This window comes from Heterocephalus glaber, unplaced genomic scaffold (assembly GCF_053883595.1).
Source record: "Heterocephalus glaber isolate CG9 unplaced genomic scaffold, H.glaber_assembly_v1.0 deba00001564, whole genome shotgun sequence".
Lineage (NCBI taxonomy): Eukaryota > Metazoa > Chordata > Mammalia > Rodentia > Bathyergidae > Heterocephalus > Heterocephalus glaber.
This window is the reverse complement of record NW_028258351.1, coordinates 19,007,861-19,035,610: the sequence shown is the minus strand read 5'-3', so window position 1 is coordinate 19,035,610 and position 27,750 is coordinate 19,007,861. Positions and strand designations below refer to the sequence as shown.

Genomic DNA, 27,750 nt, shown 5'->3' with positions numbered 1-27,750 from the left:
GGATGTTTGGACACATGAAGTCTGAGATGCCCGTGGGCATTCGAGTGGAGTTCCAGTTAGATCTGTGTTTGTTCAGCTCTAGCCTGAGGTGCAGATAAAACACATGCAAGCTGCTGATAGCCTTGAATGTCAGGGTAAAGGACACCAGGTCTACATTCTGTACGCAAGGAGGAGGTGGGGAGGGTCTTCAAGAAAGAGATGATGCCTAATACTTAATGAACTCCCATTTTATGTCATGCCCAGTCCCAAACATTTTTTCCAAGCATTTTATATGAATTTATTTGGACTTTACAACAATTGTGTAAGCCAAATACTACTACATTTCATTGATTTAGGATATCATTTGCAGGACATACCATTATTCTGTGTATTGCAAAGAAAAAAAATATTCACCAATTAAGTTATGTCATACTTTCAATTTAAAATGCATTCTGATTTTAAAGATATTAAAATGCAAAAGGACAGGGCCAGGGATTTAGCTCAGTGGTTATGCCACCTGCCTGGAAAGTGCAAGGACCAAAGTTTGATCCCCAGTACCAAAAAAAAAAAAAGAAAAAAGTTGATTTAAAATGCAAAAAAAGCCAGGCATGGTGGCACACACCCACAATCCCAGCACTTGGGAGGCTCAGGCAGGAGGATTGCCATGAGTTCAAGGCCAGCCTGAGCTACATAGTGAGACTCTGTCTAAAAAACTGAGAGGGGCCCAGGTTTTAGCTCAGTGGTGCTGCGCCTGCCTCGAAACCACAAGGTCCTGAGTTCAATCCCCAGCACCAAAAAAGGAAACAAAAAAAACCTAAGAGAAACTAGGCATGGTGATGCTCACCTGTAATCCCAGAACTCGAGAGGCTGAGGCAGGAGGGTTGCCATGTGTTGGAGGCCAATCTGGGCTACATAGTGAATTCAAGGTCAGACTGAACTACATAGTGAAACCCTGCCTCACACACACACACACACACACACACACACACACACACACACACACACACACCAAAAACCAAAACAAAACAAAAAACTACAAGAAAAAAAAGAATGCAGAAAAAGGCCATAAGATCAAAGTAGTATATTTTCTGCACATGAAAGAACAGACTAGGCATCGTGGTATACCCTTGTTAATTGCAGTTAATTGTGAGGCTGAGGCAGAAGGATGGTAATCTCAAGCCCAATCTGAGCAACTTTGCAAGATCCTATCTCAAAATAAAAGCAAAAAAAAAAGTTGGAAAAAAAAAAAGGTTGAAATGTAGCTCAGTGGTACTGTAGAGTGCTTGCCTAACATACACAAGAACTTGGGTTCCATTTCCAATGCCGAGGTGGGAGGTGGAGCAGTTACACTGGAGCTGAGGCTCTGTAGCTCAGTAGTAGAGTGCTTGCTTACAAAACTCTGAGTTTGATCCCCAGCACAACAAAGAAATAAGTAAGAAAACTTGCTCAGAGAGATTAAGTTACACAAGGTCCAGTAAGAGACAGCCAGGATTTGAAACCAAACACCTCAATTCCAAAGCCCAAATTCTTAGTTGTTACATGATCCTAGGCAGGAGGTTGTATACTGTGTGGAGTTTTTGGAGGACCAGTGTGGCTGCTAGGGGGGACATGTATTTGAAGGGAGCACATGGGGTCAGGTGGTGCATCTGGGGGACAGGAATCCACTGTGAAAGGGGTTCAGGATGGGTTGGGGACCAAGGGCAGAGGAAAAAGACAGAGGTCCTTCAAGGACTGTCGGTCTAACTGAATGTGGGTATGAAAATCAGAACAATTTCAAAGTGCTGAGCCCAGGGCCAGGGATTTAGCTCAGTGGAGCTGCCGTCTGCCTCAAAAACGCAAGGTCCAGAGTTCATTCCCTGGTACCAAAATGCTGAGCCCAGAAAGGGGACAGCATGGGAGGTCACAAAGCAGCTGCTGCAGTTCACAGGAGCTGTGCTGCCTGGGCAATCAGGAAGTAAGCCTTTTCATCCTGTGTTGGGCAGGGACGATGCCTCATTATTTGTCAATTAAATGAATAAATGAGTTGTACAATCTTGTGTGATCTGGTCTTATATGTCATATGTAAAATGGATCGGGCGAGCATGTGTAAAACAGAAAGGAAGGTCATCTCATGGGAAGGTACAAGGTGATTTCTCCATCCACAGGACTTTATGCACACCCCGAAGACAGTGGTTCTGTTGCAGGTAACACTATCCAAGACCACTTGGTTCTGATTCTGGAGGTGGGGCCCAAGCATGAGTAGTTTTAAAGCCGCCTAGGAGACTCCAATGTGCAGCTGATTGAGAACACTTGTCTGGAAGCCTCCAGGTACCTAGTTTTACAATTTCTAGGCTAGGTGAGTGCCAGGTGCTTGAACTGAGACTTGTGGTTGAGGACAAACCTCTCTTTTCATGTTCCATCTCCAGTCTCACAAACCAAGAACCCTTGATGTACAGAGGACCAACACCAGGGTTTCTCAACTATGAACTATTGACATTTGGGCAGGTTAATTTTTTTTTTCCTTTTCAAGACAGAGTCTTGCTATATAGTTAAATTGGCCTTGAACTCACTATGTAACCTAGACTGGCCTTGAACTCATGGCAATCCTCCTGTCTCAGCCTCCCAAGTGCTGGGATTACAAGTGTGCCACCACGCCTGGTTTAGGCAGATTAATTTTTTGTTGTGAGGACTTTCTGTGGGTTGTAGAATGTTAAAGCATCCCCTTTTCTCTACTCACTAAATGCCAGTAGTACAGCCTCCCAATCAAAACAATACAAAATGTTTCCAGACATTGCTAAATGTCTACCAGGGTGCTAAATCACCCCAGTTCAAATCCCTGCACCACACTGAGAGCCTCCAGTACCCTCTCTGCCCTCTCCAGTGCAGAAGCCAAGCAGAGGTGGCAAGCATTGAAGAGCAGTTTTACTTGGGTCCAGCAGGAGGGAGGCCTCTGTAGGAAGCCAGGGCTGCACAGTGTTAACACAATGGACAGACAGCGTGCCAGTGGGCTGACTGTTGTGGGCTCACTCCAGAAGGAGAGAGTTTTCCAGAACTCTTATTCCCGGATTCCCAATCAGTCATGGGAGGGCCCAGAGGCGATTCTGGGGTAGACAGGCCCTGCTTTCCGGGAATGGGCAGAGTGGGTGTGGGATGGGGGTTGGTGCGTGCAGGGGATTCTTTCCTTCTGTAGATAATTTCCTGGCGTGGCCCACTGCCCCGTCAGATTGGTCAAGGGCCAGTGGGGGAGGAACTTTCCAGATGTGGATACCCAGGTTTTTGGAGGCCATCTGATGCTGGAATTGGTCTTGGGACATCTAGGTTGTAGGGTCTGGAAGATTGAGTCTTTGGAGCTGGTATTAAGGAATGGCTGATTCCCCCAAAGGATGTGGAAATTGTGGGTACACATTCCTCAGAGCTGGAGGTGGGGAGGTTGTCAGCATCTTCACAAGTCACCTTTTACTTGGAGGTGATGGTTTCTGAGGGAAGAGAGAACGGGAGTCCAGCTAAAGCCAAGGAGGGGGGCTGGGAGAAAGGGCAGAGGGTGGCATTGGAGAGTACTGGGTAGGGCAGGAAACAGAAAGGCGATTTCCTGCCCTCCATTCCGAAACTCACTCCACCAGGAGGCTCAGAGCACCCAGTAGCAGGACAGCTCCGAAGACAGATAAGAGCAGGATCCTGGCTTCCCACAGATCGTGACTTCCTGCAGGGAACCCAGAAGGCCATGGATGAACCTGGGGACCACGCCCGAAGGTTCGGAGCGAAAGGCTCAGGGATCTGGGCGGAGCGGGGCCGAGGTGGGGAGTAAGCACCTGGGAGGCAGCGTTTTCTGGGCCAACAGGAGGCCTTGGTGCCCTCACAAGTGGAGCAGTTGTACAGAGTAGTGCTGCCCCCTGCAGGAGACAGCAGGAGCAGCGCTGGCCGGGGAAACCAAGGCTTCCACCCTCTTCTAGCCTCCCCCCTCCCAAGCCCCACATTCTTGCTACCCTTTTCTTTTTCTACTCACTGCAGGTGGGGGCACAGAGAGCTGAAATGAAAGACAAGGAGGGAATGGAGGTGGTGAGCTAGTTTGCCCAAGATCCTAATCACACCTGATCTCCCTCTGAAAACCATACCTTCCCTGATGTACTGAGGGATCTTGGTCTTTAACAGCCATTGCCAGTATGAAGGGAGGGAGGAAATGGACCCTTTGATCTCTGGGAGGCAGAATCCAGTTTTTATTTCTCTGGGCCTCAACAGGGCCAGATCACCCCCATCCCTTCCTCCAGCCCCTTCCGTGATCAGCCCTCCAATCCAATCCCCCTGCCCATTGCTCTTCCCTGCCTCCCATCCCCCTTCCTGGTGTCCCCCCAAACCCTTAGGTTTCACCTTCCCTTTGACCTCACCCATGACCCTCAGGACTCTGTGAGTCTTCTCTGTGACTTTGTTCATTGTCACCTCATCTGTGGAGATGGCAAGGATAGCAATTCCTTCACCAGTGGAGAAGGAGGTTCTGGGCTCTGTCTTACTTTCTGAGATCCAGAGTTCCCCCAGAGGGAGAGAGGCCAGTGTGTTCAGAGGGCTGTGGACTGAGGTGACTGCTGAGGGGCACAGCTGGAAAGTCAGTCATGTGCCTCTCCTCTTGGGGAATGGAGGTGACTACTGCTGGACCCTTTCCTGGTCTTACCTAAGGCAAAGGCTGAAAAGTCTGGGGAGGCCCATTCCTTCCACTGGGCCTCCATCTGGCTGGTGAGCTGAGCGAGACGGCCTGACAAGTCATGGGCTGGGAGGCGACAAAAGATACAGGCCTGGGCGGGTGCCAGGAAAACCCCACCTAGTGCCAGCATCCACATGAAGCCTGCTGAGGACAGAGTGGGAACTGTCCCAAGCTGGGCTAGAAAGACCTCAGAGTGCTGTGTGATCAGGTTCCAGCCTTTTGCCTAAGAGGTTCTTGAGTGTTCTGGAACAGTTGGAATTTCTGGAGAGTTCCAGAACAATGCCACCGCTCCATCCAAGGCTGGGGTAGAGCTGGGGCCCAAGGAACTTACAGGGGCCAGAAGAGAACATCTCTAGTAGGAGATAGAGAAAGCAGAGTCTCTGTTGCAAGGGGGATAGTGGTCTATACAAGTCTGTGGTTCAAAAAAGCACTTTTATTGTTCTTTTTGTAATTATCAGTGATAAAAAAATGAACAATTCCCTCAGTGAAGAAATTATGCATGTGTATCCTGTCCACTCAGGAACTGAGATTCCATCCATTCCTATATCCTCCCCCACTCTCCCAAACTCTTCATCTCTTCTGTCTGCCCAGGGCAGCCTTGGGCCTTCCCCCAGCTATCTCCTAGCAACAGGCCCATGGTTGCTGAGGCAACTAAGCACTCCCTACAAGTCTCAGGGGCCCAGCAAGGCCCAGTGACTTCTTTTACCTCTCACAGGAAGATCCTAGTGACTCAAATGCAAATAAGCCTCTCCTGCCTACATGGCGATTACAGGCACATAAACACACATGCACACACATACACACCCTATGATTAAACTAAATCTCAATCTACTCACACTTGTACCACAGATAAACCTGGGCCAGAACCGTTGCTGTGTAACGCCAAACATGCCTAGACATGCAGGGACCACAGAAGGACCATCACATAAACACTGTAGTCAGCAACACAGATGGAAACCTGGATCCCAGAGACCCATGCATTCGTCAGACACACTGGCTGACACGAACACACACATGAAAGCCACAAAAAAGATACTAACTTCTCCCTGTGGCCAGACCCACCTTCAAAATAGGATTGTTTAAAACATTTGTAATTCCAGAGGGGAACTCCAGTGTCCTTGCTCCTACCTCCTATACGTCAACTTATGGAGGCCTTTCTGTCCCCCTCAGTAGGTGGCTTGAAACATACCAAAGAACCTTCCTTCCTGTGTCCCATAGTGTTCTGGCCTCTCTTTGGCCATACCAGGCCACCCAGGACCAGGAGGGAAGGCCACAGTCCAGGAGACCCCACATTAAGGCAATCCAAAGTATCCTTTTCCCCCCCAGACCTCAGTGTCCCTCCAGGCTTCTGCCAGGTCAAGGCTAGGCAGAGATGTGTTTTCCATTTTTCTAGATCCCTGAACACTGAGCTTCAACAGAGACACCGGAAGCCTCAAGCAAGAACAAACCAAGAGAATCTTCACTGCCGTGCCCCACCCCAGAATAAGCACCAGTCCAGACCCTCTGGATCACTTGTGAGCCCTCAGTGAGCTCAGGTTCTAGAATTCCAGCCCATATCTGGGCTCAGGTCAGGTGCAGTAAGACCCCTGACCCTCACAGCTCCCACACTAGAGCTAGAAAGAGGCTTCAGGGGAGTCTTTACTCCCTCTAGCTGCCCCATTCTCTCTCTTCCCCACAAGCAAACTGAGAGTCACATCCTCAATGTCGTACAAAGCGTAGAGATCGAGAGTTGAGCAGGTCTTCAGGGTCAGGGAAGACAGAGTCCAGGCGGAAGCCATGCTCCAGAGCCACCCGAACAACCTCCTCCAGGAAGCTCGGCATTCCCACCACCTGGCGCCCCTCTCCTGGCCCTCCAGTCCACAACGGCTGCAGCCCTAGTCTCTCATACTCCACCTCAGGGAGTTCTGTGGGGCGGGGGGCCCACTCCAAGTGAAAATGTGGGCCCCCCTCTGCCCTGTCCCCATTGGCCACACCAAATCGGGCCTGCATGGCAGCTAGGCACTCCGGGTCAGTGCAGAAGAGGTTGGCTCGAAAGGTGTCCACCTGGACAGAGCTTAACTCATAGTGGTGTGGGCCCCTTCGAGCAGAGAAGTGCACCAGGCGGGGGCTGACGTCTACATCTGCATGAAGCAGGGCAGCTGTGGGTTCAGGTGTCCCTCGAGAGGCCTCCAGTTCTCTCAGGGCATCCAGGAGAGGCTGGATCTGGTAGAAGTCAGCTTCTGCCCTGAGAAGCGCTGTCTCTCCATACCCAAGGGGCAGGTCCAGTCTGCCTAGTCGCAGGAAATTAAGGATGTGCCGGAAGGCCTTGCCATCCCGGTCGATGAAGTACTGGCCACCTCCTTGGGGGTTGCCATTGGCAGACATGGGGGTGCCAGCCCTAAACATGGCCCCCAGCATGGAGTCTGGGAAGCGGGTTAGGGTCTCCAAAGTGGTAGAATATAGTGTGCCCCCCACATTCAGGGTCACGGGGCCCCCAAAGGAGGGGGGCGAGGAGGGCACTGGAGGAGGGGAAATTTTGGGGAGTACAGGAAACAAGGAAGGAGAAGGAAAGGCAGAACTTCCTGGGTATACGCAAGATTGGGTGCTACCGTTCAGACTTGCTGAGTTGGAGGCACAGGTTGGAGTACAAGTTAGCAAAGTTTGTAGCTCACCCCACGTATTTTGGTGGTAGGGTGGGAATTCAGGACACAGAAATCCCCGAAAGGTTGAAAGAACAGATGAAAAGAGCAGAGGGCAGCCAGAGAGGGGAAGGGAGCTTTCCGTCCAAACTTGTCCAATTCTGGGTGGTCAGCGGTTCCCTTTCTGTGGTCTTCAGACAGTGGGATTCTGGAATTCAACCAGCAGGTGACGGTGGTGAGCAGAGGCCCGACTCTGAGGGGCCCAGCTTCCGAGTTTCTAGGCAGACGGCTGTCACCGTAGGGGAGCCCACACAGGGCTCTAGGGACCAGCGAGAAGTCTGGCCAGCCTCCCGGCACCCGACCCGGGAAACGGACACGGAGCTGATGGGAGCGAATGACTAGCCGCGCTGTATCTGCTGCGAGGCGACGAAGCCCACTCAACCTGAGCTGGGAGTGTCCCAGGGCTCTGATGTAAGCAGCCAGGAGTCTGGGAACTCGGAACTCGCTGCCTTCCCTGGATGTCGCCGCAGCGCGCAGAAGTCCTCTCCGCCCCCAGGAAATGTCCAACTGGCAGCGGCCGGGGCCCTTTAAGGGGCAGTCCCGCCCCTTGGCGCCCCGCCCCGGCCCCGTGGGGCTCGCGCGGCCGGTGGAGGTGGGAGCTGGGAGTCGCCCACTGGAGGGACGGGGCGGACTGGATGGACGAGCAGATGGGAGCGGGAGTGCGTGACTCATGCGCGTCTTCCCGGATGTGGCCACGACGGCCCCGCGATCCTTCAGGTGTGCCAGACCTCACGTCTGCAACCTAATTCTGCCACTCCGGGAAAATCAAGGCCGCCGCCGTCGCTGACCAGGGGACCAGTTCCTTCCCAGTGGCTCCCGCGGGGAATTCCCGAGGGGGCGGCTGCTGAGTCACTGCATTCCGGGGATACCTCTCCGCCGGGGTGGCCCGGAGCTCTCCTTCCCGGCTCAGCGCCAGGTCCCCTGAGGAAAGGCTGCCCCGCCCCGTGCGGGGGCCTCTGCCGGGTTGGACTGGTCTGGCCTCGTCGCCCGAATCTGAGAGCCCTCCTCCAGCCTCCCGGAGCCTGGGCCCACTCAGCCTCAGCGCTCCCCGGGGAGTCGCCTCCTGAGGACTGGAGCTCGAAAACTCCCCACCACTGCCTGGATCCCGGAAGCCACAGCGCCCAACACCCTGCCGGGCCCGAAGGTGGCAATAAAGTGAATTACGAAGGGAAAAGCAAAACAGGCTTTAATGGCGAAGGGGAGAGGAGGGGCTGGTGTGCAGGGGACCCCCAGGGCCTGGGATCAAAGCGTGTGGAGGTCTTGACTACGCCGGCTCAGCTTCTCCGGGTCATCCGACGCCATGAGGGAGAAGTCTCGGAAGATGTCGAGATAGGTCTCATCTCCTGAAGGGGAGGGAGGAAAGGCTGAGGCCGAACAGCTGAGTCCTAGCGCGGAAGCACATGCGGGGAGCCTGGCAGGGGCAGCGTGGATGGACGAGGAACTCGTAAGCCCAGAGATATTCTTTGTTCCAAGGGCCTGGCCCGTCAGATCAGATATAAATTAAGGCAGTTGGGCAAGAGAGGGACTTTCACCAAGGGCCTAAAGCCCAGAATTTCGGTATTGGGCCTGGGGAAGTGGGATGGCTGAATACTTTACCTGCCTGACCCTGGGCCGCTTCAGCCTCCCTCATCTTTGCCAATCGTAGCCTGAAGGGGAGAATTAAGGAATAAATGACATTCTTTCCCCCCACCCCCAACTTTACTCCCCATCCTTTGTGTTTCATTCACCATTGTCCCCTGTGTGTAGTCTTTAAAAGATGCTTGTCAGCAAGAAGTCAGAATTCCACTCTTAGGATGAGCACCCATCCTCGACCCTGCCTGCCACCCTTCCTGCTCCACCCACCAATCCACACTGAGAGTGTGGTCCTCTGCCTGGTCCGGACTTTGGCCCTGCCCGTCTCTAGGCCCCACCAGTAGGCACACTGGGCATAAGCCCCATCCTGAAAGGCTAGTCCAAGCGCCAGCCACACCCTTCAAGAATTCTCACAGGGTGACGATGTCAGCGTTGGCTGTTTCCATGGCGATAGTCAGAGGGTCTCTGCCTTCAGAGTCTCGGGCTCCCAGATCGGCCCCCCGTTTCAGGAACAGGCAGGCGAGCCTGGAGAGGGAAACCATGTTCAGGGTACCTTCCCAGACTTAACTCCGTCTGGAGCCCCCGCCCATGCCCCACCATGCTCTTCATCCCTGCTGCCCCTACCCAGTATGGCCAAGAATTGTTGCATGGTGGAGTGGGCCCCGGCCTGCACTGTCTGCTTGGTTCACATTTGCCCCGTTCTGGAGAAGAAACTCACAAGCCAGAAGAGAATTCTGCAAGGAGAAGTCAAGAAGGGGAATTGGGCGTGACATCTTTAGAAAAGAATTTCAAGATGTTCTAGGGTGGAGTCTTTTCAGGGCATGGGAAAGTGGGGCCTAGAAATTAGGAGTTAAGAGGGTACAGCTGAGTGTCAGACTTGGCTCTGGTCCTTTTTTTGAACGTGGTCATGCCATGTTGCACAGGCTGGCCTTAAACTCACAATCCTCTAGACAGCCTCTCAAGTAGCTAGGATTGTATAGGCCAATGCCACTGTGACCAGCTTGACTCTTGCTCTTCACAAGTATTCGTATATTAAATCCATAGTACAACTTTATGAGGTATGCTACCCCTATTTTACAGAGGAGAAGGCTGAGGCAGGGAGACATTAATAACTTGTTCAGAAGTCTCCTTCTAAGTGAAAAGAACCTGGGTTCAAACTCAGATTTCTGCTTCCAAAAATCATATCCTTAGCAACCAGTCTATATTGCTCATTTTCCCATGGAGTTGGATCCCAAAGAGCAGTGGGAGGAGAGGGAGGGAAGGGCTGGATCCAAAGTCAGGAAGAGTCAGCAGGAGCCTTTGGGTAGGATGGGCAGGTCAGCATAATTCTCACAGCGGCTGTGGCCTGGATCAGCGGTGTGGCATTCTCCTGACCCCCATTGACCCAGTTGACATCAGCTCCATGGGCAAGGGCATCGGCCATGGTAGGAAGGGACGGAGGATGTCCAGCAGCTCGAAACAGTAGGGCCCCAGGATGCAGACTCCCCAGGTCATCAGAAGGGGGTTCTGTTATGGGGATTTGGTACTATTAGGCAGAATTAGTGCTGAGTTTGGGAGGAAAACCCTCAGCACAGTCCCCTGACGCTGCTATAGGATAGGTTACTACTAAATTGTGGGAAACCTTCATGACTCATTACTGTGGTGAAAGATGGAGTGGTGTACGTGTGAGCATGTACGTGTGTGGGGTGTGGAGGACAGACAGCATTATACACCCCATTCTGTCGAAATACTCTGACTGGCTGGATGTCACAGGTGAGCTGACTCCTTGACAACCTCTCGCACCTCCAGCCAAGGTCACACCCTCCTTCCCAGGCCTTGAGATCCCAAACTTCCCCACTCCTGCCTCTTCTCATGCATCCTTATGTACTCCACCCTGCACACTTCCTCACCCGATGCTCCTTCCCATGCTTAGTGCCATCATATCCCCCTGAAACTGTAGTCTGGTCCCTCCAACATTCCCAAGGGGAAGGCCTAGGACTCACAGTCTGGCTCCCTACAGGGCCTAGCACAGTGCTGAGCACACAGCAGGCACTTACTGAAGACCCAAGCAACCCTATACCTGGCTTGGATCTGATGCTCCCTGGCCGGGGCTTGATGAAAGGCTTTGGGGGTACAGGAGGCTGCCCTCTCGGGAGCCCCCTGCCACCTCTTTGCCCTCGAATCTCAGGAAGTTTGGTCAGAAACTTCTTCTCCACGTATTTGGCATGAATCCAGGCCTCCTTTTCCTGCCTGGAGAAGGGACAAGGAGACAACTCTTCCCTTTTGCCATCTCAGGTCCCTCCTGGAGGAGAGCCCCGGATACCTCCACCCTAACCTCACCGGGAACAGCTGGGTCCTGGCTTCTTCACTGCCATGGCCTCCACACGGGCCTCATAGATCTGGTTGATGACCACGTTTCCCAGTTCACACATAAGCTAGAAGAGGCCCAGGCAGAGACAGAGAAAGGCAGGGGATGTACAGTATCTGTACCCTAAGGGCTCCTCAGTCCTTTGACCCCACCCGAAGTCTTCATAGTACCTCCACATTACCTTCACTAGTTCTGGCTCCCAAGAATCAAGGGTCAGGGACCGGACTTTGGAGAAATGAACACCCAGGCTCCTGGAGGGCCAGAGCAGGAGTCATGCATGCCTTCTGTGGGTAGTGGCCTAGGGAGGCTGCTACTGCTCCTGGAAAGACTTTGAGGCAAGGCCTGCATGGAGCTGTGCAGTGGAGCTGGGCCAGAAGGCAGGCAGCTAGCCCATGTAGCTCGGACCTGGTTCTAGGGGGATCCCACCCCTTCACCATTCTTTTTGCCCCAGGTTTCACTGTGAGACCCTCATCCTCATCTGCCCCCTCCTTTCTCTTCTGACACATTGGTCTTGACAGTTCTTTCCATGCCACCTCCCTTCCCTCTTTGCACCAGACTGACCAAGGCTGAGAGCACAATAGGCTTGCTAAGACTTTATCACCTCTTCTCTGTCATTGTAGTTGGCTCCCCTACTCTCAGCAGCATTTAGCCATGCTTCCTCCAACCAAACCAATAACTTCCTGTAGAAGTCCCCAAAGCCTGGGCAGATCAGGACACTTTGTATCCCACAGGCTTAGCTCAAGCCTGGTGCCCAGTGACAGAGCCAGAATCTGAGAGAGGAAGCCAGGGCAGGGTGGAGGAGAGGGGTCTGTGTGACGGGCAGGGAACCACACCACAGACAGAAGGAGCAGAGTTCATGCTTAAGGCTTTGGGGAATGACCTGTGAATGCCGGAGCACTGAATGCAGAGGGTGACACCAAGGTTGATGCTGGCCCACTCTGGGGCTGGCTCTCGGCAGTCGCAGCACTGGGCATTGCCATCCACACTTTGCACCTGGGCTGCCACATGCCCGACTCCCCCTGGCTCCCTTCCCCTGGGTGTCCCACCACAGCCCAGGGTAGCAGCAGAGCCCAGGGCCAGCTGTCCTGAGCCCTGGGGGAGACAAAAAAAGAAAGGATGACCGGGGGCCTTGAATAAGGGCAGCCCCATCTTCCAGGGCAGTCTGGTCCTGTAGCCCCAAGTTGAGGTACCTGGCCTGGGCCCCTGGGGCTGTCATCAAGAGGAGCCTGGCTGAAGGCTGAGGCAATGCTGCTCTGCACAGCACTGATCCACAGCTGCAGGAGGCGCTCAGAGTCAGCCTGGAGGAGGCAGGACCTGAATGGGGGGTGAGGGAGACAGAGGAGGCCCTGGTGTTCCATGCTGGAGGGTGGACAGACTGACATTGAGCTGGTATTCAACTGGTTCCAGTTGTACTGAAATACAGGTGGTCCTTGACTTATGATCTTTTGACTTTATGATGATGTAGACCCCACACAACCATTCTGATTTTTATTTTCGGTAGAAAATATATATAACTATTGAATATGAAATATTCAATACTTTGTTATAAAATAGCTTTGTGTTAGATCCTGTTCAACTATAGGCTAAAGTAAGTGCTCTGAGTACATTTAAAGTAGGTTAGGCTAACCTAAAATGGTTGGTAGATTAGGTGCATTAACTGCATTTTTGGTGGGTGTGGTGGTGCACACCTGTAATCCCAGCACTCTGGAGGCTGAGGCAGAAAGATTTTTCTGAGTTTCAAGCCAGCCTGGGCTACATAGCTTAGACTCTGTCTCAAAAAAAAAAAAAAAAATCATTTTCCACCATCACAAGTATAGGAGCACCTGTACTTCTGAACCAGTTGGTAATATCCTGCTAAATATCCCCCATCATACTGTCCTCTCCTCCCTGGTAGCTTCCTAGCCCCCAACCCAGCCACCAAAAGGTTAAAGCTTGAAGCTGCATAGGAGACCTGTGTTGTAGTTGTCCTGCCTTACTAGTTGCTAAGTATGTAGACAGACTGTTGCCCCTGGGGTCTGTACTCACTTGCTGGTGGACACCACTTCAAAGCAGAATCGCCTTTCGGAGTCGGGACAGAGCTTCACTGTGCAGAGGCGAAGGTCATCCACCACCACAGTCACAGGGTCCTGGCAGAAGATGACAATAAGGGGGCTGATGTTTAGCCACAGGTGAGGGCTCAGTCTGCCTGGGGCCCAGGCATCTGAGACCTGGTTACCTACCTTGTACTTCTTCTGGTAAACCAGTTGGTTGCTCTGAATGGTGAACCAGCGTCTGGAAGAGGTGGAACTAGTTATGAACGTGGGCAGCACTAGGATGGGGCTTCAGAAGGGACAGAAGAAAGGCTGTGCCCTTTGCCCCAAACAGATCCTGCTGAGAAGAGACCTGGGCTGACTGTCCCATGAGACATCTCAGAGAAGGGTAGATAGTTGGGACATGTAAAAGTTGTTCACACCTTGAACAATTCAGATTTGATGTATTTATGAAGGCAAATTTCTAGCAGGTAGCAATACTTTCTGTTTTGTTCTGTTTTTTAAAATAAGCTGGGCATGGTGGTGCACACTTGTAATCCTAGCCCTCGGGAGGCTGAGGCAGGAGGACTGCCACAAGTTCAAGGCCAGCCTGGTCTACATGGTTAAGTTCAAGGCCAATCTGAACTACAGCAAGACCTCATCTCAAAAAATAAAAAAATAAGGGCCGAGGATTTAGCTCAGTGGTTCCGCCGCCTGCCTCGCAAGTGCAAGGTCCTGAGTTCGATCTCCAGTAGCAAAATAAATAAATAAATTTATTGCTACAATTTTTTTTCTTATTGTAGCCAGTATTTAAGGAGATAGTAGTACTAAGCATCTGTAAAGGTTTAGGTTATGTGTCAACATGACTAGGCTAAGGGATGCCCAGATAGCTGGGAAAAGTGATTTCTGAGTGTGTCTGTGAGGGTGTTTTCAGAGCAGATTTGGATTTCAATCAGTACTATAACTACAATTTTTCACAAGTGGAAGTGTCTCAGGGAAGGGACTCTGCTTTCTGATTTGCCCAAGGGCCCATATGAGCTGGCAGCAGCTCTAGAAGGGAAGGAGACATGTCTGGGCATGTCACCATCCTGCTCCAAACGCTAGAGGGGTTTCCCATTTCCTCCAGAGTACACCCCCAAGGCACTACAAAAAAGCCTAGAAGGTCTACAAAGTCCCTAGAATGACTCACACTTTCATTAGTTCCTACTCCTCCTCCCTCGCTCTGTCCAAGTCCACAGCCTCTTCACTGTTCTTCAAATACCCCAGGGATCTCAGGTCCTTAATCCTGACTCTTCCTTCTCCCTAGAATATTCTTCTTCCAGATAGCCTTGAAATTTTGATTCAAAAGTAGCCTTTTCATGAGACCTACTCTGACCTGCTGTTTAAAATTGCAAACTCCAAGCCAGGCCTGGTGGTGTAGACCTATAATCCTAGCACTGTAGCAGGCTGAGGCAGGAGGATTACAAATTCAGGCCTAACCTGGGCAACTTAGTGAGACCTTGTATCAATATAAAAATTTAAAAAGGACTGGGGATGCAGCTCAAGGATGGAGTACATGTGTAACATGCCTGGGTTCGCTCCCCAGTACCACACAAAAATAAAATAAAATAAAATATAAAATAAAATAAAACTGCAATCACTATTCACCACATCCCTTTATTCTTTTTCTCCTGTGGCCCTATTACTTCCTAGATTTTTTTGGGGTGGGCACAAGGTCTCACTATGTAGTTCAGGGTTTTAGGTTAGATTAGAACTTACTACTTACCCCAGGCTGTCCTTGAACTCCTGGCGATATTCCTGCCTCAGCTTCCCAAGTGCTGCAATTACAGGTGTGCAGCACCACACCTAATAATCTACTCAGTTCTTACTCTATTGACTATCTTTGCTGCTTTTCTCTACAAAGCAGGGGGTTTTGTCTGTTTTTCCTTGCTGTTCCTTAGCACACTATAACCACTAATTAAAACAAAACCAATTGGAGTGTCCTCTCCTCACCTGCTCCAGGTCTTAAATGCATTGCTGGCTCGTTTGAAGAGATGTCCTTCCATGACCAGGCCACCAGGTCCTCCCTTTAGGCTTGGCTGTGGCTCCTCCCCACCCAGCTCCTGGGGACACAAAAGGGTCAAAGGACAACTGAGATGGGAAGAGACCAAGACTGTAGGCCTGTCTGCCTCCTGCCCATAGTCCCAAACTTCACCTTCTGTTTCAGCAGCACATGTCTCTGTTCCATGTCTCTCTTCTCTCGTGCTGAATTCAAGACCAGTTTGTGCAACTGGGAATAGGAGGGGTGTGTCAGAGGTCCAAGCCTTCCCAAGCCATGCCAGGAGAGTCATCTCAGAGCCCCCTAACTTCCTTCCACTGTGTGCCTGTTCCTTGGGGTCCTACCTGGGCACCCAGCTCCTTCCGATACTGGGCCAGGCGGCTCAGCTCCTCGTGGCCCTGCTGGAAATAGACAGCCTGGGCTTCCACCAAGTACAGCACCTGGGGGACAAGGTGGGCAAGTGGCAGAGCTGAGGAAAGAGCCCTCTCTCCCTTTTGCCTCCTCCCCTGTCAGCAGGCTCCTCTCCACCTTACCCTTGCCCTCACCCCAACTCACAAACTCCATGATGTCAAACTTCCTCTTGTCCTCTATCACATTGATCTGAAGACCCAAGAAGGCCTTAGGTCAGTCTTGAAATCATAATGCCTCCTTCCCACTGCATACTGCAGACTTCCCAGCCTCAAGGTGACACCTGAGGCCTTAGTGCCCCCAGAGGAGAAGCTGAGACAGGCACCTGCAGGGCATAATCCAATGCCCGTCCCCGGTATCCAGCTCGAGCAGTCCTCAGAGCAGCTCCGGCCTCCTCTGCCTCCTGAGTTCGGCGCCTGGGGACTTCTGCATTGTGGATAAGAGCAGCCTCCAGGCTCTCAGCTCCCCTCCAGAAATCCCTGCGAGCCTCTCGGAAACCTCGGAGACCTCTGGAAGTGGGGAGATAACACAGAATCACAGATATACCCCCCAGGCCCATTCAAGACTTCCCAGGATTAAAGCCCACCCATATCTTTTCAGTCAGCCCATGGACAGGGGGATTCTGGGGATGGAAGGATAGAAGTCAGACCACCAGAAACCCTCAACCTCCCAACTCCTTCAATCAGGGAGGCCCCTGTGGTAACAGGGAGAGGGATGAAGGCCTGGTTTCTGGGAATTAAGGCTCCCTTCCCTCCTGTCTCACTCCTTGACCAGGGTCTGGATTTGCTGTTGCAGTGTGTGCTGAGTGGCATCAAGAAGTTCCTAAGGGAAGCAGAAGTGGCAAGTAGGGGTCAGGACCACAGAAAATCCTGCTCTCTCTCCTACCTTCAGCTTAACTTCCCCCACTCACCAAGTGGCTGTCCAGCTTGTGGTTCAGGCTTACAGTGAATTTGTCCAGACACTCCTAGGCAAGAGGAGGGAAAGAGAGAGTAGTACCAGGCGAGGGGTGACAGGGAACTCCCAACTCTAGGCCCCACCTTCTATGTGTGTCTTTGTTGGCAGCTCCAGCTTCTCTTCTACAGCATCCCTTCATCCCAGCCCTCAGCATACCCTGGTCCAGACCCTCCACATACCGCCAGCATGGGCTCTGGTGGACCCAGGTGAGCCAGATCATAAATGCCAGCAATGAATGCGCGGCTGGCAGCAAGGTAATGGCGCCCACTTTCCAGGAGGCCGGTTCCCAGCTTGAGGAGCTGGGAAAAAATGAGGGACATCAGTTTCCATATCAGGTAACATTCTCCACCCAGGCCCATTTCTTCTTCCCTTGCCCAGGGCTGTGTTCCCCCTTTTCAACCTTGTCTACCTTCCCCCTAACCCATTCCAGCTCTGTCCCAACCCTACACACATATTCTGCATTCTCTTCTTTGCTTCTTGGCTCCCACTGAGCTGATACAAAATCCCTGCCCCATTCTTCCTGGCCTGTTGCCAGTCACTGTAGGCTGCACCACCAAAATGTCTTTCCTTGTCCACTCCCACTTGTCCCTCCCTCCCCTGCCTACCTGCTTGGATGAAGGGCTCCCCAGAAACTCCAACCTCCTGCACTGTATGGCTCACAGGATGAATTCTCTGCATGGCTGGATTCAATTCTACAGTCTTTATAATCTGGGGCCATCCATTTCTGTGCTCACTAGACATTCCCTAGTAAATGTTAACTGGTCATGTCGGCCACAGGGTCAGGGCCAAGTAGATGCTAGGATGCTGTGAAGCCCATCCTATCAGGCCCCCAGTGGAGACTTGCTAAACTAGGAAGAGAGTAGCTGGCTTGAAGAGGAGCTCTGGGAGATCCAGGAGACTGAGCCAGAATCTAAAGTCCGTCTCCTGATCCTTAGGCCTTGTTATCTGCAGGGCTACAACTACTTTGCCCCTGAGGTGTTACACTTGACTCTGGCCTGAGACACCATATGCAGGATGGAGCAGGTGACAAGCTTATCAGCTCAGCTGAGGTGGCAGGAGACCATCAAGGAGGCTTTGTGAGGAAGTGCAGGGCAGCAGGAGCTTGGGGCCCATAGGTGCTCATGATAATTTTGTTAAAAAACATTCCCTGGAACTTGTAGAGGCTTTAAGGAACTAAAGTTTGACATGCAAGCAGCTAGCAAGATCAGTAATGCTCAGGAAACAAGATCAAATCTTATCAGTATGTGACAAGAGACGAAGATTCTCATAGCTCACTGTGTGGATCCAGGGAACTAAGTGTCTAGTTTTCTCCCTGTTTACCCAGCCCTCCCCAATATGAGTCCGTTCATAAGACTGAAATAGTGACAAACTAATACGTCCATACAGTATAGAAGTACTCAGCAAAAAAACAAAACGAAACCAAGTACTGATATGTGCAACAACTTGGATAAACTTTAAGGGCATTATTCTAAATTTTAAAAATATTTTAAAAGGTCATACAATAAAACATCCGCTTTTTTTTTTTTTTGGTAGTGGTGGGTATTTGCAGCTACATCCTCAGACTAACCTTTTTTATTTTTTATTTTATTTTTTGGTGCCAGGGATCAAACTCAGGACCTTGTGCTTGTGAGGCAGGCAGAGGAACCACTGAGCTAAATCCCCGGCCCCTTTATTTTTTATTTTGAGAGAGCTTGTTAAATTATCTAGGCAGGCAAGGAACTTAATATCTTCCTGTCTCAGCCTCCTGAGTAGCTAGGATTACAGATATGTGCCACTGTACCTTTCTTTTTTTTAGAGACAGGGTCTCATTATGCTGCCCAGGCTAGACTTCCTGGGCTCAAGCAGTCCTCCTGCCTCAGTCTCCTGAGTAGCTGGGGCACATGGGGCTATATCTGGCTTATTATATAACATTCTAGAAATAATAAAAGTATAGAGATAGAGAACAAATCATGTGTTTTCATGGATTAGAAAAGGGAATAAAGAGGGTATGTCTATAAAGAAATGACACAAAAGTGGCAACAGAAGTTTTATACCTTAATGTGGGGATGGTTATGTGTGGGACCAAGTGCCATAGAATTATACACAAAGACACACACCCCTAAAAGATACATACAGATATAAAATCTGAGTGAGGTCTGCAGAGTTTATTAATTGTACTTTGCCAAGATATCTTTTTAGTTTTGATAATGTAGTGGAGTTATGTCAGATGTCACTACTAAGAGAAGCTGGATAATGGGTACCCGGGCCCTCTCCTTCCTATTCCTGTGAACCTATAATTAAGCCAAGATAAAAAGGTCTGGTGAACCGTACCTATCATCCCAGCAGTTGGGAGGCTAAGCCAAGAAGGTTGTCAGGAGTTCAAGCCAGCCTGGGCTACATAGTGAGTTCGATGTTAGCCTGAACTACATATCATGGCCCTGTCTCAAAAAAAAAAATTAAAATATAAATGATCAGCTGGGGGTGTAAGTCAAAGTGATAATCTCTTGCCTAGCATGTGAAAGTCCTGGGTTCAAGCCCCAGCACTGCAAATAAATAATTACATAAATAAATGCATGCAATGGCATGTTGCCTGTACACCCATCTCCTTGGGAGGCTAAGGCAGGAGAACCGCTTGAGCCCAGAAGCTGGGCAAAGCAGCAAAATCTTGTGTCAAAGAAAGAAAGAAAAGAAAAGGAAGAGAGAAAAAGAAAGAAAGAAGAAAGGGAGGGAGGGAGAGAGGGAAGAAGGAAGGAAAGAAAGGGAAAATACATTAATTGGTCAACTACTAGCTTTCAGGCTGTAGTACAGGGACTGGGGGTTGTGCAAAAATAAAATATAAAGCCTCTCATGGAACTTCCATTCTAGTGGGGGGAAACAGACAAGAAACAGGCAAGTATGATGGGCACACACTAAGATGGCCCTCAATTTTTTATGCATCCTTGTATAATCCCTACCCTTGAGTGTGAGCAAGGCCATGATATGACTTGCTTCAAACCAACAGAATATGGCAAAGGAAATGTAATGGTACTCCCAACTGTGAAGCACAAATGATAAATGGCATTCCTATGATTGCTTTATGATGTATGTAATCATAACATACATGATCACATACACACTAGCACACCCAAGACTTTCCTCTTGGCCTTGAAAGAGAAGGCAAGAAGCAGCAGTAAGCTGCTATGATGTTACATGCCGATAGAGAGAGCCACATGGTGGGGAAGTATGGGTGGCCCCTAGGAGATGAGGGTCTCAGTTCCACAACATCAAGGAGCCGAATTCTTTAAACAATCACATGACCTCAGATGAAAATTCCAAGCCTCAGATGAGACTACAATCTCAGCCAAGACCTTGGCTGCAGTCTAGGAGACTGTGAGCAGAGGAGCAGCTAAGTCTTGCCTGGAACCCTGACTCACCGAAGCTATAACAAATGCATATCGTTTCAAGCCACTAAGTTTGTGATTCAGTGGATCCTGGAGTTATGACTGGCCTGACATATGAACAACTTGGGTTATGACTGGAATTTTAGTTTTAACTTATAATCAAAGTCTTGAGTTATGACCCGAATGCCAGCCACTTGTGCTTCCAGATGGTCTCAGATACAGGTTTAACCCTTAAAGAGTTCTGGAAGAACATTACAACACCGTTTCCTGTATGGGGTTAATTGAGAAATCCTGGGCCAATGTCTCTCCAAGGATGCTGAGATCTGCCTGTATACAGGAGAGAGACTTTGAAGGCTGTGTAGAGGAGCCTCAGCCTTCAACTGACCAACTTGAGTTATAACCAACCCTCACAAATGAATTCAGTTTGTAAGTCAAGGGTCCACTGTAATTTGTTAAATAGCAATAGAAAACTAACAGAAAAAGCTTGGCATGGTGGCACACACCTCTTATCCCACCACTCTGGGAGGCTAAGGGAAAAAGATTGCAAGTTCATGCCCAACCTGGGCAACTCAGAGATTTAATGGGACTGACTCTCAAAATAAAAAATAGGCCAGGTTTGGTGGCACATGCTTATAATCCCAGCACCCTGGGAGGCTGAAGCAGGAGGATCATTGTGAGTTCAAGGCCAGCCTGAAGTACATATATAGCAAGACCCTGTCTCAATAAATAAACAAACAGGCCGGGGATTTAGCTCAGTGGTTTCGCCGCCTGCTGCACAAGCCCAAGGACCCGAGTTCGATCCCCAGTCCGAAATATATAAATAAACAAACAAACAAACAGATACATAAATGAAAAGGGCCGAGGACCTAGCTCAATGTGAATACCCAGTACTGGAAAGAGAAAGGAAAAAAGAAAGAAAAGCAAGCAAGCAAGCAAGCTAACAGCAAGTAAATATCGTGTCAGATAGAGGTGAATGCCATAGAGAAAAATAAAGCAGAGTAAAAGGAAAGGGCGTGTGTGTGTCTGTGTGTGTATGTTATGTGCAGTTTTAGCAAGCATGGTCAGGACAGATCGTAGCATATGTGTCACTGGTTTGACTTCCACATCCAGTTTGTGGGCTCTGTGGGGCAGAAATAGTCTTGTTCTCTGTGAATACCCATGACCAACTCAGCAGAGTAGTAAGTCCACAAGTCTTGTTTTCCAAGATCCTAAGATCCTTGAGTGCACAGAACCACCATTTTTGCTTCTTCATAGGCCTCAAATAGTTACCATATACAGTTAGCATTCAGTAACCCTGGAACTCATTCTCAGTCTCCAACTTTCTCCCTGGGATGACCCTTTTCCTAATCTGCTCCTGGCTCAACTCTCCATGTCAGGGTCACCTTTTCCAGACGAGTCTCCAATTCTGACACTTCAGCTTCCACCAACTCAATAGAGGCTCTGGGAAAGGAGGGAAAGGTCATGGGAACAGAGCTTGGGTCCACCAAGCCTACCTGCCTCATCAGGGTCAGAGTTGGGGTTGTGGGACAGTGGGTACAGAGAAAACTGCTGGGGTGAGATGGGGCACCCACCTACCCGCTCATGCTCACTCACACTGCGCAGTCTAAGCTACTTACTACGGCCCAGGCTGGAGCAGGAAGAGTAGGAGGAGGGTGGATGTGGTAATGGCAGGAAGTTGCTAACCGCCCCAGAGCAGGTGCTGGGGGAGGGGCAGGGGGCCCAGGGAGGGAGGAGGCATAGCCCATTTTGAGGGGTTAGAGAAGTCAGAAGTTGGATGGAGTAGAGAGGATAGGAAGACCCCAGTTTGATAGCAGAGATACCATTTTGGCCCACCAGATCCATCTTGTCCCTTGGAGGCCTATTCCCTGGAAGGAGGCCTGGCCCGGGAAGAGCTATGCCTGTGTTATACATTAAGAAATGTTGGACCTTTTCCTTCTTATCCCCCCTAGACCTGTGCACACTTACCGAAAGCGGGGTGAATCCTTGAGACACTCTTCGAAATCCAGCTTGACGGTCATTTCTGCTTGATTGCTGTGGGGCCCAGAGCCCTGGAGGCCAGGCAGGTGGCAGTGTGATCAAGGCACTCCCTGCCCAGGAGGGGCCGTGGATGAGAAAGGAGAAAGTCTTCTGCTGGGTAGGACCTGAGGGGGTGCAATCCTTTCCCCAAGAAAAAGGGGTGTCCTAGGAGGAGCTCTCGCCCTACAGTTCCAGGCAGTGCTGGGAGGGGTAGGGGTGGGGCCTGGGTGCCGGAGAGGGGCCTGAGATCAGACAAGCCACAGCCCCGCCCCCGGAGACTATCTGCTGTCACCTCCCTCCTGGTCTTTCTTTGCTTTCTCCTTTTGTCATTGAGTTTTGGAGCTTGATGATCTAGGTTCAAATCCTAGCTCTGTCACTTAACAGTTCTGTGACCCTCAGCAAGTTCTCTGGTTCCTCAGTTTCCTCCTCTGGAAGATGGAGATGGAAATCCCTCTCTCTAGGGTTGTTATAAGAATTAAAGATTCTGGGCATGGTGGCGCACACCTGTGACCCCAGAACTGGGAAGGCAGAGGCAAGAGGATCATAGCAAGTTCGAGGCCAGTCTGGGCTACATAGTGTGTTCAAGGCCAGCCTGAATAACATAGGAAGACCCTGTCTCAAAAAAAAAGAGGGCTGGGATTTAGCTCGGTGGTGCCACAGCCTGCCTTGCAAGCACAAGGTCCCAAGTTTGACCCCTGGTACCAAAGGGAAAAAAAAAAGAAAATGCTACTGGGTAAATTTATGATAACTAAATTAATTGTGTCAGTCATTGTCATTGTCATCCTGCTGCAGCTTGGATCATCTCAATCCTAGGTTTTTATTGAAACTAGTTCCTGAGCTGCTCTCAGCTTCCTTCTCTTTGGACTGCTTTCTGGGTTTCCTGTGTGTAAACATTCCCCCCACCCCTCCTTAACCCTGACCCAGCAGGACTAGTCTGGACAACCAATTCACAGTGACCAGATTCCTGCTATTCTTATCTTTATTGTCCATTCCTAAGGTTGTAAGGGCAGGGGAAGGTTGCCTTTATCCCACCCCTAGCCGGCTATGGTTTCCATTGTCTGGTTTCCTCTTCCTGAGTCCATTGGTGCTTCGGGTTTCATCTAGAGAAGAGGTTGGGTTAGTGGCTTTCTTGCATGTGACCCCAGCCCCTCTGCTCCCTGCAGGCACCCCTTACCTCTTCCCAGGCTCACATCCGTGCATGTTCCAGTTTGATGGGTTCTGGTTGCTTCCATGTTCCCTCTCTGAGTTCCCTGGGCTATGGCAGCTCAGCCTCTTGGCCTCCAGCCATTGATACCAGCTGGATACCACTTGAGAATCACTGTCACTGGAGGACATGGTAGCTTCCAGAGTTGGATGAGGTGGCAGAAAGGAGTCAAGAAGAATGCATGGAGGCTTGAGTGATGCCAAGCTAGAGGGTGTGCCAACCCCTTCAGAGCCTCCCTGGTTGCTCTCCTCAACAATATGGGCCCTGAACTTGAGGATGTTTCAGATCTCTCTTACTACCTGTTACTGGTGTACTGGCCTAACAGAATTGGAAGGCAGAGAGATGGGAGCTTGCCAAAAGCTAGGCCTATGGAGATGATGGCCTGATACCTTAACTGGGTTGTAATGGTGTCACAGTCACAGTCAGGGAAGCCTCAGTGGTCTTGTGATCCATATAAGGGCCTCCCATGTGGTCTAATAGATGAACCTCAGTGTTTATGGGATTCTCAATGAGCTAGACCAAGCCTGTGGAACCTGGAAGTACACTGGGATGAAGGTTGTGGCACCCAGCCAGTGTTGTTTCTCAGCCCTCCCACCCCCTAGACTGCCTGCCCTGGCTCTCACTGTTCTGCTGCTTATCTTGTGTGTCCTCTTCAAGTTCTGGGTGGGAGCAGGATCTCAGGTATATTCCTTTGTTGTAATATTCCTTGCATTGCTGGTCAATCTCCTTCTCCAAAAGGATGGGGGCTGATGCTGGGAGGAACTGATTTCTGCAGGTAGAAGAATCTGAGGAATCATCCAAAGCAAGCTGTCTGTGGCCACCTGGTGTGTCCAGGCCTTCAGGTGTGTATGATGGGCTCATCTTGATTTTTCATCTCATTTACTCTCTGTCTCTCTGTCTCTGTCTCTCTCTCTCTCTTGTTTTCTTTTTTTTTTTGGTACCGGGGATTGAACTTGGGTCCATGCGCTTGCAAGGCAGGCAGCGGAACCACTGAGCTAAATCTACCCCCACGCCGCCCTCTCTCTTGTTTTCTTGAGACAGGGTCTTGCTATGTAGTTCAGGTTGGCTTTGAACTCACTAAGTAGCCCATCAAACTCATAGGGATCCTTCTGCTTTGGCCTCCCAAGTACTAGTATTAGAGGCATGCGCCACCACGCCCAGCCTCATTTACTTCTCTTAACCATCCACGCCCCATTTTAGAAAACTTTCAATGACCTCTGTATTCCTCTTGGACTTTCTATTTTTTTTTTTTTTTTGTCCCAGGGATCGAACTCAAGTCCTTGTGGTTGCACAGCAGGCGGCGAAACCACTGAGCTAAATCCCTTGCCCTTGGACTTTGTATTCTTCATGAACCAGTCTTCTCTGGGAACCCCACTCCAGCAACCTCCTTTATCCCTGGAGTCACCTCCCAGTGCTGCTGCCATGTCAGGCAGCAGAGCTGTAGGCCAACACCCACTGAAGAAGACAGACTATGGTGGAGAAGTGAGGAAAAGAAAGTCCAAGAAGACTATGGGCTCTGGAATAGGCTCAGGACTACAACTCCCTTGAGTTCTGGGAGAGCTCTCCTCCCGATTGCTACTAACCTTTGGCTTCTAGGACGTCACTCACAGTCACCCAAGCAGTCTCATCTTTGACTGCTCCAGCTAGTGCTCCTGGCGACCCTCTCTCCACAGGCCTGGGCTTTAGGTCCATCATCACACCTTGACCACGACTGTTGATACTGGCACTGCCCCAGTTGCTCTCCTTGTCATCATACATGGGCATGTTTTTCTGAGCCCTGAGGAATTTTCTTTCATTGTAGTGTCTTTCGCGGTGCTTGTAAAAATCATTGGAGTCTGTAGGCCAGTATGAGAGCTTGGTTTTCCCACCAGAAACTTGACAAAGGTTTATTCTGCCTCCCCTTCCCATTCATGCCCACCCTGCATCTCACATGTCTTGGAAAAGTTGTCTGTAGCCATTGAGCTTCCGTTATCACTGTTCTGGAGGACCTTGGGGAGGAAATTGTCCATTGTTGCAAACCTGAAGAGGAGGGAGACTAGTTTGGGGGCATTGAAAGGAGAAAACAACAATGGGGGCAGGTGGTAGATGAGACCAACCTGGCTGACCCCACCAGACTGGTCTTCGTCAGGCCTGACAGGAATTGTAGTACCTCCTATTTTGGGGCCAAAAAGTAAAGCAGCCTCAGACTAAGGTTCACAGGTGGGATATAATAAAGATCCAAAACCCCAAAGGACTCTTACCTCTCTGCCAACACTTCAGGGGTCACCTTGAGGGAGGACCCCTCAGACAGGTCCTCATCACTGTCCTGCAGTCTGCAGAGGAGGAAACAGTGCTAGGACGTGAGCATGAGGCTTCTCTGCCTCCTCGCCTGGTGCCTTGTTAGAACAGAGAACAGAGTCTAGGTTGAAAAGCTTGGTACCTGTGATAAGGGGTTCCAGGCTCGTCCACTTTCATAAAACCATAGTCCTTATCAGCAGGATGGTGAGTGGCCAGGATATTCATCTCATCCCAGTGCTGAGACTTTTTCCTGGGGTGGGAAGAGGAAACAGAAAAGGTGGGAAATGCCTAGTGATTCCCCTCCTCAGGGGCTTCCCTCATCCTTTCAGTCATTTAAGAAACTCATCTGATAGAAGCTAGGGATGAGGTCAGACCCAGCGGTAACCATGGTACTGTGTGAGCACCTGCTGCTCTATCGAAGGCCTGGAACCTAATATTGAACATAGTATTTTCCACCCAACTGTCCTCACTCTCACCCCTAGTTCTCAGACTCTTCCCCTCCCTTATGGCTCCGCCTGTGTGCCTAACTCCTCCCTCCAATCTGTAAGCAAATCTGGACCCCTTACATCTCCGCACCGGGGGATTTCTGCTGCAAGATGCTGCAGTTGTGTTTCAAGATGCCCTGGGGCTGGTCCTCACAGGAGTTGTAGGGGTGCAAGGAAGTTGACTCGGAGCCCGGACTACGCCCCGAACTGTATACCCTAGGCTCCCCAGGCCCAGGGCTGGACGCTGCGGTTAGACTGGTTCCAGGGTAAGGGGTGTTGAATCCACCAGGGGATGTGCCGGATCCAAGGCTGCAGGCTGCAAACTCCCCAGGGTGCTGACTGTGCCCAGAACCAAGTGTCACTGCCCCTTGGGAAGGCAGGTTTGAACCAGGTCTTTGAATTACCGTGTCCCTGGAGTGCAAGGGGGGGTCCCGAACCGTGAAACAAGATTCCTCCGGAGGGTAGCGTCGTGTCTGTTACTGTTCCTCCGATCCCTCCCGGTACTCGCTTCGCTGTCCCTCCAGGGGATTCCCTGCGGAGGCCGGCAGCAGCTCCTGGCCTTTCCTGCTTCTCCATGGCCCCACCCGGGGGCCACTCTGCTATCCCGCCCCCTCCTCCCTGCTCCACGTAGCCCCGCCCCTGGACCCCGCCCCTACCGTAGACGGCTGGGGACGCTCTGGCTCAGGGGGGGTCCCCAGCCCTCCTACTCCCCAGTGCTGCGGTGGGCGTAGTCAAGACTATACAGGAATCTTAGCCTGGGAGCCCTTGCGGCTCGCCCTTCCTTTAGAGTCCCACTCAAAGACTTTCTTTGTGTTGGCGATTTGTTCCCGCCCTTCTCCGGCACCACCGTCGTACAAATTAGCCAACCATTGCCAGAGGGCCTGGCCCGGGACGGGGGGGGGGCCTTGATTGTGACGTCACGTATCTCCGATCGTCGAACCCCCACAGAAAAGTTGGACTAGCTCTGGGGGTCTCTTCTGGGGGTCATCAACGCCGTAGCTTGAAACTGCCTTTGGCATTTTTGGGTTTCATTTGTGGCGCTTTTTTTTGAGACAAGGTCTCGCTATGTAGTTCAGGTTGGCCTTGAACTCATTATTTAGTCGAGGCTGGCTTCGAACTCAGGGCGATCTCGCTGCCTCAGCCTCCCAAATCTGTTACAGGCGTGCGCCATCACGCCTGGCTCTCATTTGTGGCTTTAAAGTCTAAAGAGTTTGGTTGAATTGTCGTTTAAAATGGGCTTGATTTGAATTATCCGCAAGCTTCCTCCCTCTCGAAAATTGGCTTTCTACCTCTTAGGAGAGGTGTGAATCAAAGTGGAAGTATTGCAATATTTCCGGCCTCTGTGATGTGGAGGACAGAGGCTCATTTACAAAGCTCTCCTCTGCGTCTTCTAAACTCCACTTGACACCTTTTTAAAGCTTGTAGCGCGAAGAAAAGACGCCTGCCCTTGCCGTAAAGCGAATACTTCCATGTGTCGCTTCGCCCGGTGGGGGCGGAGTCGCCGGTATCTCTGTCGCAAAGCTTGTTTCGGCGCTTGCATCCGTCAGTCGTAAAGATGCCTGCGGTAGGCGTTCCTCCCTCTGTCGCAAAAGCTCTCTCCCTCCCCCAAGTCTTCCCTTTTCGGAGCCACTCCTTCAGTCTGTGCCGTAAAGCAAGCCTGCCCGACCCGGTCGTCCTTCTGGTCCTTCTGTTCCCTTCGTGGCAGTCATTAGTTCCCTAGCCCGGGATGCTTCATTGCCCCGCACTGCCGTA

General features: G+C 50.8%; 4 protein-coding genes across 9 annotated transcripts; all 4 read right to left on the bottom strand.

Annotated features, from left to right (window-relative positions):
• Positions 1 to 983: 983 nt before the first annotated feature.
• Tmem95 (transmembrane protein 95) lies at positions 984 to 4,924 on the bottom strand. Of its 4 annotated transcripts, none has more exons than XM_087191740.1 (7): positions 4,622 to 4,924; positions 4,341 to 4,397; positions 4,071 to 4,151; positions 3,962 to 3,982; positions 3,768 to 3,872; positions 3,571 to 3,658; positions 986 to 3,434 (listed from the first exon to the last, which is right to left on the bottom strand). In XM_087191740.1, the coding sequence occupies exons 1-7, from the start codon at positions 4,785 to 4,787 to the stop codon at positions 3,401 to 3,403; spliced, it is 552 nt and encodes a 183-aa protein (XP_087047866.1). In that variant the 5' UTR covers positions 4,788 to 4,924; the 3' UTR covers positions 986 to 3,400. The 4 variants fall into 4 exon arrangements, with proteins under 4 accessions (XP_087047865.1, XP_087047866.1, XP_021094003.1 ...); XM_004857403.3 differs by having other exon boundaries at positions 987 to 3,434; positions 3,768 to 3,848; XM_087191739.1 differs by having other exon boundaries at positions 984 to 3,434; positions 3,571 to 3,848.
• Positions 4,925 to 5,064: 140 nt separating this feature from the next.
• Kctd11 (potassium channel tetramerization domain containing 11) lies at positions 5,065 to 7,048 on the bottom strand. Its single transcript, XM_004857401.4, has one exon. It carries the CDS (start codon positions 7,046 to 7,048, stop codon positions 6,350 to 6,352), a length of 699 nt encoding a protein of 232 aa, XP_004857458.1. The 3' UTR covers positions 5,065 to 6,349.
• Positions 7,049 to 8,498: 1,450 nt separating this feature from the next.
• Acap1 (ArfGAP with coiled-coil, ankyrin repeat and PH domains 1) lies at positions 8,499 to 22,162 on the bottom strand. 3 transcript variants are annotated; one of them, XM_004857402.4, is made up of 22 exons: positions 21,982 to 22,162; positions 21,399 to 21,456; positions 16,837 to 16,956; positions 16,614 to 16,667; positions 16,467 to 16,525; positions 16,029 to 16,212; positions 15,851 to 15,895; positions 15,640 to 15,735; positions 15,452 to 15,526; positions 15,250 to 15,359; positions 13,468 to 13,519; positions 13,274 to 13,374; positions 12,439 to 12,562; positions 12,129 to 12,340; positions 11,430 to 11,499; positions 11,221 to 11,315; positions 10,961 to 11,130; positions 10,235 to 10,407; positions 9,526 to 9,635; positions 9,316 to 9,426; positions 8,926 to 8,975; positions 8,499 to 8,672 (listed from the first exon to the last, which is right to left on the bottom strand). In XM_004857402.4, exons 1-22 carry the CDS (start codon positions 22,032 to 22,034, stop codon positions 8,572 to 8,574), a joined length of 2,223 nt encoding a protein of 740 aa, XP_004857459.1. In that variant the 5' UTR covers positions 22,035 to 22,162; the 3' UTR covers positions 8,499 to 8,571. The 3 variants fall into 3 exon arrangements, with proteins under 3 accessions (XP_004857459.1, XP_087047863.1, XP_087047864.1); XM_087191737.1 differs by having other exon boundaries at positions 15,640 to 15,696; XM_087191738.1 differs by lacking the exon at positions 21,399 to 21,456 and having other exon boundaries at positions 21,982 to 22,097.
• An 893-nt stretch (positions 22,163 to 23,055) lies between these two features.
• Positions 23,056 to 26,637, bottom strand: LOC101726079 (uncharacterized). Its single transcript, XM_087192043.1, has 8 exons — positions 26,080 to 26,637; positions 25,656 to 25,763; positions 25,477 to 25,548; positions 25,167 to 25,255; positions 24,820 to 25,071; positions 23,860 to 24,021; positions 23,207 to 23,372; positions 23,056 to 23,137 (listed from the first exon to the last, which is right to left on the bottom strand). Coding segments are annotated over exons 1-8 (933 nt in total). The 5' UTR covers positions 26,082 to 26,637.
• Between the last annotated feature and the right edge of the window lie 1,113 nt (positions 26,638 to 27,750).